Source organism: Rissa tridactyla, chromosome 4 (assembly GCF_028500815.1).
Source record: "Rissa tridactyla isolate bRisTri1 chromosome 4, bRisTri1.patW.cur.20221130, whole genome shotgun sequence".
Taxonomy (NCBI): Eukaryota; Metazoa; Chordata; class Aves; order Charadriiformes; family Laridae; genus Rissa; species Rissa tridactyla.
The window spans coordinates 22471237-22483602 of record NC_071469.1 but is presented as its reverse complement, the minus strand read 5'-3'; the positions used below and the strand labels follow the sequence as shown (position 1 = coordinate 22483602).

At 38.9% G+C, this 12366-nt stretch overlaps 1 protein-coding gene across 2 annotated transcripts in view; it reads left to right on the top strand.

Annotated features, from left to right (window-relative positions):
• Positions 1-8089, top strand: part of TDP1 (tyrosyl-DNA phosphodiesterase 1) — a 49383-nt gene extending 41294 nt beyond the window's left edge. Inside the window, exon 16 of one of the 2 annotated variants that reach the window (XM_054200017.1) lies at positions 7617-8089. In XM_054200017.1, the coding sequence (XP_054055992.1) occupies positions 7617-7690 (74 nt within the window). In that variant the 3' untranslated portion in view covers positions 7691-8089. The remainder of the gene's footprint in view (positions 1-7616) is intronic. The other variant, XM_054200016.1, reaches the window with a different exon arrangement.
• The last annotated feature ends 4277 nt before the right edge of the window (positions 8090-12366 follow it).

Below are 12366 nucleotides of genomic sequence, written 5' to 3'. Positions count from 1 at the left end.
AGGGCCATACATTTGCCTTGTAAAGTTCTAAGTAGAAGATAAGTATACCAAAATATACTGTTTTTTCTTGTAGTTGTGCAAATTCAAATCTCGGATCAGACATACTTAATGTTAGAGAATTGTATTATTATATAATGTAACAAAGTGAAAGAAAAACATTTCCTTAGTTTGTGGAGACAATTTAATTGCAGAGATTTTTTTGGCATTCTGTCACAATGGCTTTCTGTCATATTAATTGGTTTTAGACCTGCCTGGATGCAGCCCTGAGTAATGTGCTCCAGGCAATCCTGCTTTAGCAGGGGAGTTGGACTAGGTGATCTCTAGAGGTCCCTTCCAATTCTGAAAAATTCCATGATTCTAGCGTGAAAACTGTTAGAGCGGAGTAAATGCATCTTGAAAAGCAATAAAATACATCTAAGGGCATACAATGATAAACTCATCAGTAAACAATGTAAATAATCTGTCTGGTTTCAGCCATAAGAATTCATGAGGTTGATCTGCAGTCTCTTGAAGTCCATTAAGATCAATACTAATGAAATAATTTGGTCCCTGTCCTACTTTTCTCTCATCCCATGTAACAGGAGGAAAAAAAAGCACAGAAGACTTGCCCACCTCTCCCTCATTAGTTAGTGGGTTTCATTCTAAAACTCAAGTTTAGGCAAAACAGAAAAATAGGATCTCTTGGAGAAACAATCATGAAGGTTTTCTTCCTCTTCTTCCAAAGATTTCTAAAGAACATAAATTGAGATCATTGTGAGACAGATAACTTCTTGGTTTTGCACTGTGTTTCTCTCCCAGAGAGCGATGGATTATCTTTCACTAGTACATAATCATAGGCTAAGCTGTAGTCACTGAAGAATGTATTGATGTGCTTTAATATGTCACTGCTAGTGTAATTATGACACATCAGCTCTGTGACACATATGTAAAATTTTCCTGTTGGTTTCATTTAGTTTTTAGCTGTATTTCAAACTTGCACAGAGCTACATTTTACTATATATGGACAGATAAACTCCATCTGCTTGTGCCAACCAGAGTCATTTCATCTTCCTGAAGAGAACAAAGAATAAAATTTAACTGGATCTCAAACCATAGTTGGTAGCAGCATAGTCACCTCAAGTTGAGGTGAGAAGTTTGTAAGATTTCTTCTGTGAGAGAAATCATACCAGAAATGTTTTCATGTGAAGTAGCTCATTTTAACTACAGAGGGTGATATTAAAAAATAAAAATAAATTAAAAAACCCACCAACACAAACCACAGCGTAATGCTCAAAAAAATTCTTTTTGGACCTAAAAAGATTGTCAGATATGTATTGTAAACCATATTGTTGTCATATTACAGTAAGCTTCAGTATTTTGGACTACTTCATCTGCTTTTTTTCCTAGTGAGTTGCACTTAACTTTCCAGTTACATTTAAGTGTGACTAGGTGTCTGCTTAATTGGCTCTGTTTCCTGCTTTTTTAGGAAGACCTCAAGAAGTGAAACATTTCTGAAATGTTTCTCTGCGTTATTATTATGACAGATTTCAGATTTATTTATTTCATGCACTTGTTACGGAACTCTCTTACAGCGCTACTGAAAAGGGGATGAGCTAAAAATACATTTATGAACAGTTCTTTGAGTTACTACTGGGTTACAAGGCAGGAATTTATATAAGCTTTTTCTGAGCTCTTAGTTAAAAATGCTCTGGAACTGCTTAAACCCTCTGGAAGAGAACCCTGTAAATTAGGGAGGGTAAGTAATTTCTGATAAGTAAGTTATTTCTCATTCAGTTTTCTCTATGGTGTATTTATTTAAATCAAGGAAAGAAACTGTCTATTCAGTTGACTGATAGTATACAGAAAATAATGTATATACAAGAAAATAAGATACGTTCCAGCTCAGTTCAGATTAATCTAAACTTGGAGTGAAACTACATATTGTTCTCTATTATGCCAATTATATGACTTACATTAGTCTTTGGATATTTTGCTCTTTGTTGAAGATTTCTTCCCTCAAGTTATTCTAACTATTTGTTAAAAGGCATTAAAAATGTATTTCATTATTTTCCAGTGGGAAAATCTATTTTACCCTTGGTAACTGGGTGCTAAAGCTGTCAAATCTCATGCTATGAGAGGCTGGAAGAATGGTGGACAAATGAGATGAAAATTTGCTTTAACTCAAGTTGAAGCATTGTGGAGAAATGAACAATCCACTTAACAATTCATTAGTTCTCTAGCTGAAGTTTTCAGCCTCTGACAACTGTGACTTCATTTTCTTAAGGATGCACAAAAGGATCTGTAACATGTCTTACAGGAACAGCTCTCTCCCTTGTGAAGGGCCCTGCTCACTGTTCAATATTCCATTGCTACACCTACATAGAAGAGCAATCTGTCCTTCGCCTTGTAACTTCAGATATTGAGTGCTTGTACATTTTGTCTAGTTTTCAGTGACTGTAAGAGTGACTTGAGAGTATGGTGAAATTACACTTGGTAAATATTTATAGTGATTTCAGGAAACTAGTAACACGCCATTTTGTGCATTACACGTAAACTGCTGTTGTGTTGGATAAAAACAAGAAAAATATCAGGGCATATTTGCCTCCAGTTCTGGTAGGTTTAGATATTTGTGTTTATCCTGTTATTTAAAGAGTGGGGATAATTTCCATTTACCCTGCCTTCTACTAGTGACAGAGTGCATAAAAGAAGAGATCAGTGTTTTGTCCAGCTAAACTAGAGGAATCCTTTATTACTCTGAGCGCCCTTACAGGGACCTGCTGTATCCTCAGGAGGTCAGATAAGTTCTGGGAAAATGTCACTATATGTGGTCTCTACCTTTCTCCCACCTTTGTTTTTTGTCCAAAGTTCTAGAATTCTCCACTTTCTCTGTCAAGTAATTCAAATATTTTTGAAGAAATTAAGAAAGAAGACTTCTGGGAAAGTCATTCACACTTTTCAATAACCTCCTTTTTTTCTGATTAATATTGCATAGCTACGTGGAACCTACTTTCTAGAGTTTGAAAAAATTCTACTGGCAGCCTCTTATATGAATTTTCAGAGAACTTCAAGTCCTCTCAGTATGCTTAATATGGCACAAACTCTAATACCCTTTCTACTGAGAAGATAACAGCTAGAACCTAGTCTTGTTTCTAGTGATAGTAGTACATTGCATAGAAAATATTTCACTTATTTAACACTCAGAGCAATGGTAAATGTAAATCTGAGTATGTTTAGAAGTTTAGCTTTCCATTTTTTCAAGCAGCAAGTATACATTGTCATTGTAGTTCATGTACCGGGGCAGGGTGCAGGGGTTGGAACCAATCTCAGTCTGTGTTGGCATCTGTTTCCTTCCTAGGTGGAACCAAAAGCATTGTTACTGACTGGTAAACTTGCCATTTCAGATAGATGCTCTCTTAAGACAACTTGATGTGATTCTGTGACACCAGGTGGCCTCCCCGAGTTCAAGTGTAACATTTGAGTACACAGCAAAGCTTTTTTTCCTTCAAACAACATGAAGAAACTAACACTTTGTATGAGAAGAAACTCGAGTTACAGAGTCACCGTTTAGTTTGCCTGCTTCTATGTATTGTTTTGATAGTGTTACAGACTTGAACACCAGAAGAAGCCACTAGGTTTTCTGATCTGATTTGCCACGTGTTGCTAGCCAGTTTCTTTGAGCTCAGAGCTTGTGTTTGGCTAAGAGGAATCTTCCAAAATACACTTCGGATCCTTAGTTGAGAGCATCGTCATGAGACGGCAAATTTGCCAGATAGTCAGTATTTTGCTTTAATAGTTGGTCAACCCAAGAATTTTAAAAAGCATTTAATTTTGGTTATTCTTTTTCAGGATAGATGTATGATGCCCAGTCTAGTTGTTAAACTTACCTGTGGCTTGATCAGTCTTCTGCAGAGTGCAAAATTTGTAGTTGAAGTCTGCGGAAATGTAACAATAAGTCTTCCTAACAGATTAGAGTTAAGGTTGCACAGAGAACTTTTACGTGGGCATTTTTCCTTTAGTCTGTCTCTTCCCAGCTGTTTTAAATTACCAGCACAAAAGAGTTTTACTACACAAGATATACATAGCTTGCATCTTTCTCTTGCTGCAGGGAATAACATGCATGTTTTATATCTGGCAGTTTTAAAATAAAGATTAAGATTGTTCTTACTCTGAAGTGACAAAGGACCTCATTAATTTTGAGCAGATACCATTTGTTGTGTGAAAGGGAAAACTTCCCAGCCTCATGCAGCAGGGAGTAAGTTTGCCATGTTAGAATGTATATGTAGAATGACTTGAAGAACTCCAGTTATTTGTGACTAACCTTTCTACGTATATGAGCACTCACTACTTCAAAGCTATATTTTTCAGTTGGTAGACTCATGAAATACTGTGAAAGATGAAGTAAGAATCCAGTCTCTGCATTTAGAAATCAATCAGGAATAGCTCTCTTCCAGATCTCCACTCACAGTGCAAAAGACACTTGTATTTTAAACTGTAGAAAGAGGATCACAAAGATGCTTTAATTATATTTTATACCATACTATTCAATTGCATGTTACTGTAATTCACAAACTTTTCTGGTTTTGGCTGTACATACTGTACTGCCATCTGTCATACTTAATGAGAACATGAAGCTTTGAGATGTCTTGCCAGCAAGTTTTTGACCTACACAATATACTGCATTTGTAAAATACTATTGTTAAAATTTGCAAAACAACCTTGTACCACTGTCAGCTCACGTTTTCATATTCTGTAACATCATCTAAAAATGTGGGGGATTCTTTGAGTGATTAATCAGGTGTACTTGAAAAAACTTGTTTTGTTCTCCAGGGCCTGCCTATCTTTAAATGAAATGTGGTAGTCTGTTCAGTCATCAGAGAATCTTCGAAAGTCTGCCTGAGTATAACTGAAGTAGTGCTTTGTCTGAGATTTCAGATAATCTTAAAGTAGCGGTGGGGTAGGAATGGCCCTGGTCCTTTTACTGTGTGATAACTCTAGTGCTAGAGTTCTGCTTATAAGTGAGGCAAGGAGGAAACGGTGGTACTGGGTCACTACATACCCTAATTTTGTCTCAACTGCACCTTCTTAGAATTAGTGTTATCAGAAATGAAGAACTCAACTTGGAAGGTAGGTAATTTGAACACACTTCAAAAATATATATAGTGGGACTATAAATAGGGAGCAGTTAACCTTTTTCTTTTCCCAATCAAAGGATTTAACTTTCAAACGTTTGGCAGTCATTTTAGTGTGCAACAGTAAGCAGGTGTGGTCATACAGCATTTATAGACAGTCATTGTCTTTCTCTTACTGCTATAGCTTCTATTAAGTTATAAATAATTTTTAAATGGATACGACATTTTAAAAGTAACTGTATAATTTTTTTTTAGTAGTAGTTTTACACGTGGATTAGTAAAATATTATCAGGTGTTTTAGTAAACCAACAGCATCCCATTAATAGAACAAAGTTTCAAGTATGTTGATAGCTACCTTAAGAAAATTTTATTAAGATAACCACAATAAAAAAGAACTAAATTAGGGGTGACTGAAGCTATTTCTGTACATCTAAGTCTTCCTCTGCCTGTATGTTTTTGCTGGATGAAACAGGTGGATGGTAGCAAAGATAGATAGGTCCAAGCTGCATAATGTTCTCCAAGTGACACATTCCAGTGCTTGAGTGGGACTGGATTTATTCTGATGGCATAGATACACGTCAACAGTCAAATGTGAATGTATGCTTGAACTCCTCAATGCTTTTTTTGACATTTGCTTTATTCTGTACCCATCCTTACAACTATTAATGTTTACTATGTGGTAAGGTATTTACCTAAAATACAAAAGGTACACATGGCTTTCAGGCAGGAGACTGATAAAGAAGCTTAGGGAAATAACGGTGCTACTGTTTGGTTTTGTGGGGTTCTTTAAGAGATCACTCAAAGTCTAGATGTCCTGCAGTTGACCCAGAAACCTAGAGACATTTTTTGGCATTGCACTGTGAGTTAAGCACTATAGCTTCTTCCCGTTTCCGATGCCGTTTATTTTTTTGTGCACCTATCCACTGTAACCAAAACCTAGCCAACTACTTCTTCAACCTAGAAGTTCTATCATGATTTTAAATCAGGGGAAGATACGGATGTTTGCTTCTATTGTCTTGTAATAACATTATGTGAAAGATGGCATTGTTGCACAAGCTGTTCTTTCTCTGATCACGTTCCTGTGACTTGTAACATCCCTATCAGTCTTCATAAACTACACGTAAAGTCTTTTTTCAAGTCAAGCAGATCCAATTTGTTGTAATTTAAAACATTTTCCTATTACCCTCTTAGTATTGTAAAAAGACGCTTTTGTAAAACATTTGCATAGCTGGGATATGTTTCACTGCAACATATGGAACTACAGCACTAGAATTAAATGCAGTCTAGTAGCAAGTAATAATGAGTCCTTGGTACGAATGCTCTCCCTGCCCCGTGTTTAGTTGATGTGGTACTTGTCACAAGTGTGCTGTTGCGTAATTTATACATCACTTCATTACTGCTTCTGTTAATTTCTTATTCTCCTTTTCTTGCTGTGGTAATCCTCACTTCATATATTGTGAGAGCTGTCACTGGATACTGTAAACTTAAAATTGGACCACAGTAATCATAATCAATAGTTTATCTAAAACTTCAATTGACAAGCATGTAGCAAATCTTCTTTAGCAAGTATACATGGTATATCATGTAGATGAGTAGCTTGGTTTTGATAAAAGAAATATTCCCATCATCCTTGGTACAATTCCGTTTAATCTATGTGTTGTACAGATTAATGTCACTGTCTTCCTTCAGGGCTCATTTTGTAGATGGAGAAAAAAAGTGGGCTAGATTTATGTAAACTTCTTATATGAGAAAAATCACGGAAAAGATTGAAGGAGTTTTCTGTGTATTTCAGTAGGAGTAACCTGAGAGAAGTAGAACAATAGCTTGGCTTTGCAGACCAGCTGCTTTTCTGCAACATGTATGTGGCAGGAGGAAGAGCCTAGAGTAAGTTGCAGAGCAGTTGGCTCCTGCTGCGTTGCCTTTTATCCTTCCCAAGAGTAGGAACTTCTTCTGTAGTCTGGGAAGTGGAGGGAGGGAACTGTCTGTTGCAAACCTCTTGCTCATCGAAAAATACAATGTTTGAAGAAGCAAGGTGTGAATTTGAACATCACAGAGTTCATGCAGGGTCATTCTTAGATACTGGATTCTCCCTATCCCTGTGAAAAAAATACATTACAGCACTTATTTTAATTCCATTGAGTTAAGAGATATGCAGCACAAATCTTGCCGCCTATGGGCCAAACCAAATTCGGCTGCATAATTGTTCTTGTATACTTGTCTGAAATACAGTTCTTTTATGGCTGGTGGGGAATTATGTTGGGTTACGATAATTATACTTAAAATAATATTTGGGGGAAAAGAAAAGCCTTTTGAAAACTCTAAATCTCACTGTTTTTACAAAATAGCTGAATAAAAATTTCCAGTAAACTGAAATTGCACATGAGGTTGTGTGGAAACCAGTAGGAATTTCGACCTTCCTCTTCCTCCAAAGGGAGGGGAGGAAGAGGATCAAAATTTTACATTTAATAACTGATTTTGTCATAAATATGTTTTGGTTTTGGTTTACAGATCAGCCGTGGATTTGGAACATTCCTTACACTGACGCCCCTGATACACATGGAAATATGTGGGTTCCATCATGAATGTTTCCAGTGTTCTGTGATGTTTCACCTACTGACACTGAGCCTGCCACGTTACATGCAAGAGTGCTTATTTCTGGTTTTTAAGCTGTAATGTCTGCGATAATGGCTAATTTGTTGTTGAAAGAAACATTAACGTGTCGATAACAGGAAGATTCTTGGAGAATCTGTAACCATATTGTTATAAACGGACTCGTAACACTGCATTTTTAAATACCTTTCTATATGCTGTTTCCTTACTGTGGTCCCTAATATGCTCTTCAAGATTAAAACAAGTGTAGACTGTTCTCAGAGATTCTCTCTGCATTTTTAGCTGTAACAAATTTAAAATCTACTGTTCTGTGAGACTGTCAGTTGGCCTCAGTGGCTGTAGTAAAAGTTACTGTATGTAAAATTTAAATAAAAATAAAGTCAATCTTGTTTATATATAGTTTGTTCTGTCTTCTACTAAGTGTGTGCATTTCAAGTTGGATTGAACTTCTGTTTTGCAATTATCACCTCTAATGCAAGCTCTAATATTTGCTGGTTTAGCTTTTTGCAGTATTTGGCTTCTCATCAGTTATTTCCTAATCCTCTTTTTTTTTTTTTTCCACCCCCTAGCAGACATCCAGGTACTATCCAAAACACTACATTGAAGTGGATGGCCTTGAATGCAGAAGAATAGTCTTAAATAGTGCTTTGGGATGTGTGAACAACTGGTCCTGGAAATCTTGTAGTGTAGTGTGGTACTTCATTCCACACTATACTGCACAGGGAGGTGATTCAAGACAGCCAGCATGGCTTCACCAAAGGCAAGTCCTGCCTGACCAACCTTGTGGCCTTCTATGATGGAGTGACTACATCAGTGGACAGGGGTAGGGCTACGGATGTCATCTGTCTGGACTACTGTAAGCCCTTTGACACAGTGCCCCACAACATCCTTCTCTCTAAATTGGAGAGATAGGGATTTGATGGATGAGGAATCGGTTGGATGGTTGCATCCAGAGGGTAGTGGTCAATGGCTCTATGTTCAGATGGAGATCGGTGACAAGTAGTGTCCCTCAGGGCTCCATACTGGGACAAGTACTGTTTAATATATTCATCAATGACATAGTGTGATCGAGTGCACCCTCAGCAAGTTTGCAGATGACACCAAGTTGAGTGGTGTGGTTGACATGCCTGAGGGGCAGGATGCCATCCCAAGGGACCTGAACGGGCTTGAGAAGTGGTCCTATGTGAACCTCATGAGGTTCAACAAGGTCAAGTGCAAGGTCCTGTACTTGGGTCAGGGCAACCTTGGTTATCAGTACAGGCCTGTGGGATGAAGGGATTGAGAGCAGCCGTGCCGAGAAGGACTTGGGGATGTTGGTGGATGAAAAGCTGGACATGAGCCAGCAATGTGTGCTCACAGCACAGAAAGCCAACTGTATCCTGGGCTGCATCAAAAGAAGTGTGGCCAGCAGGTGATTCTCCCCCTTTACTCCACCCTGGTGAGACCCCACATGGAGTACTGTGTCCTGCTCTGGAGTCCTCAGCACGGGAAAGACATGGAGCTGTTGGATCAGGTCCAGAGGAGGGCCACAAAAATGATCTGAGGGCTGGAGCACCTCTCCTGTGAGGACAGGCTGAGAGAGTTAGGGTTGTTCAGCCTGGAGAAGAGCAGGCTCTGGGGAGACCTTATTGCGGCCTTTCAATACTTAAGGGGGGCTTATAAGAAAGAGGGGAACAAACTTTTTAGCAGGGCTGTTGAAATAGGACATGGGGTATTGGTTTTAAACTAGAAGAATGTAGATTTAGACTAGATACACGGAAGAAATTTTTTACAGTGTGGGTGATGAGACACTGGAACAGGTTGCCCAGAGAGGTGAAAGATGTCCCATCCCTGGAAACATTCAAGGTCGGGTTGGACAAGGCTCTGGGCAACCTGATGTAATTGAAGATATCCCTGCTCATTGCAGAGATGTGGACTAGATGGCCTTTAAATGTCCCTTCCCACCCTACCATTCCATGATTCTGTGATACTATGATTCATAATTCCTTCTGGATCCCAAATAACCTGACTGCGTAGCTGTTCCAGGGCTGCTTCATGCATTTTGCAGTGTCGTTCCCTGAGATGCTCTGGAGTACTTCCTAATGTGTTTCTAATGTCTGTCATTGTTTCATTCAAAAGTCACCATAGAAAAGGTGGGCATTTAGGAAATCATCACGGCATGTGGTTAGTGAGTTTTCCTTTGTTTTCCTACACTGTCCAATCCACAGAGAAACACTATGAAGTACTGCTTCTTTTCCACTTTCATACCAATTCCCTGTTGTTTTACCCTCTCTAGTTCTATTCAAGTTCTGTGGTGCAGTTATGAAATGGTCTTTCAAGTTAAAAAGGTTATGACTTTCAATTACTGTTGGGGAAATTCTTGTACGGTCTCTTATTCAAAGGGTAAATGGAGCTACATAGTGGAATATTTTCCCTATAACACAGAGGAATTTTACTCTCACCCTTCACAGCAAGTACCAGGAACTTAGCTATTTAGGGTGCTTGTTTCTTAGCAATTTAGAGGCCTGGTAATCGTTTTTATTGCTTTATCTGGTTTTGAGAACTTTGCAAATAATGTACGGGTCAGAGTGCTGCCGGGACAGCCACAGAAGAGAGAGGAAGACTGCTTTCTGCTTTCCACCTTCCCTCGATTCTGTACACAGAAGCTTTATACTGCATGCAGAAACTGTTCAGCTCTATCCCTGAGGAGCCTGAAAAGACTGGGATCAGGGAAAGTAACATGAAAACAGAGCAGCGTGCTCTGAAAACAGAGGTAATTTCACAGCCATTGTTATGCTTTTTAAGAGAGGATGATCTCGTTTTAATTATTTTCATTCTGTGAGGATTAGAGAAGCTCTAAGTAGAAAGATGTCTGAGGAAAGCTTTACGGCTTCTAAAAGGCTGAATAACAATTAATAGACAGTTATAATGAATTTGTGAAGAATGTTACAATTTATTAATGCTAGATATGTATTTCTATTTTTGGCATAGAGTGGTTTGACCGGCTCTAAGGGATTCCTGGTTAAATTCCAGCTGGAATTTTTTGGTTTCCAGGAACTTGGTAGGATTTAACTTAAGTTCTGCAAGGCTGAGATAAATGCACTGTCAGAAGACCATTCCGAAGTCCGTTGGTGGGAGCAAATACACCCAAGTGATCGGTTCTGCTAGGAAAACCCAGGGAATGTTTCCAACACAGCGCTGTGACCCGAAGCAACCTGGGCTGTGGTGTAAGCGTGGAGCTGAGACACGGCTGGTGGCAGAGGTGAGGAGAGAGCCAAAGCTGGGGCTTGGGTTGCTGGGCGTATGAGATGCGAAGCCAACTCAGGGTTCAAATAAAGGTTGAGGCTGGTTTAAACAGAGACGCGCGTAGTTCTAACTTCTGCTCTTCCGAAATGCTGTTTAATCACAATTTTCTAGATATGCAGCCTCTCATCTGCCAAGACAGATGTAAGAACACTTCTTATCAGAATAAAATTTTTAAATTCCTCATGTGCAGTATATTTTGAAATTCCATTTTATTGATCATTTTTTGCTTCATGTCGTTTTTTCACAATTTTCCTGTTTTCACTCCCATTTCACTTAATTCTGGTAAGCAGTTCACGTGTGTATAATCATTTTTTTTCTACAAGATCAGCGGATTCCAGAATTCTGTCTGAGGAAAAGTAGGAGCCCTAACATTTGGAATATGAAGCTGTGAATAAAGAGAAGGAGAAAGCGACTTAGCCCAACCCACAGCAGAATACCTGACATATGAAACTGGACCTGGCTCTGGGATCTTTGGTTAAAGTGATATTTAGGTCTGAAATTCATGTGCTTCTCCCTTATTTTTAAAAGGTAGTCCAAATTTAAAAAAAAAAAAAAGCAACAGCCTTGTCTGCAGAAGTAATTGTTATTCAGCAGAATGCCTTTTTTACTCAATAAACTTATGGTTAATTTCTCTCGCTACTGCTGAGAATGGATCTGTTCTGGTGCCACTTCAAAACTAAGTGCTTTCCATTGTAACAACAGTGTAAGAGTTTATCGTTAACGCATGTCAGTACGTGCTGGTGCAAATGCTGCACACACCTTTCTGCGGTGCTGCTAATTAGGTTGCGAAGAAGGAAGTAGGGCATTTTTCTGTGCCTAAGTGGCTACAACAATTTGATGAAGCCTTAGCCGCTTGTAGTGGCCAGTGCAATTGGTTGTGTCTTGTGAAAGCTCAACTGACTCCCACCGCCCAGCCGCACGAGGTCCCATGCTGGTGTTAGAAACCATCCATCAGTGGGGTGGCAGCGTGGAAGGGAAGCAAGCTCTGCAGAGCTGCCACACGCCCTGCCGAAGGAGGGATCAAGGTGGACAACTGGAAATTTGGGTTCACAATGGCACTTCAGGATTGGGCTGCGTTGCTGTAGCCACTAACATAACAGGATGATACCAGTTTACTCCTTTCTGAGACAAGGAAGGAAAATAAGCGGTTGCTTGTGATTCTGAAAAGGTTCAATCTTCTGTCTAGGGCAGCGTAATGTTGTGCAGTTTCCTACTGGAGTCACACCGTAAAGCAATGATCAAATTCGGGTTTGTTCAAGACCATGATACAGTGATGTATTTGTAGTCATTTCACTGCACTTGAGACTAAATCCAGTTATCACAGAAGGTAAAAAGGCATAAAGGTACCATGCATTTGTGCCAT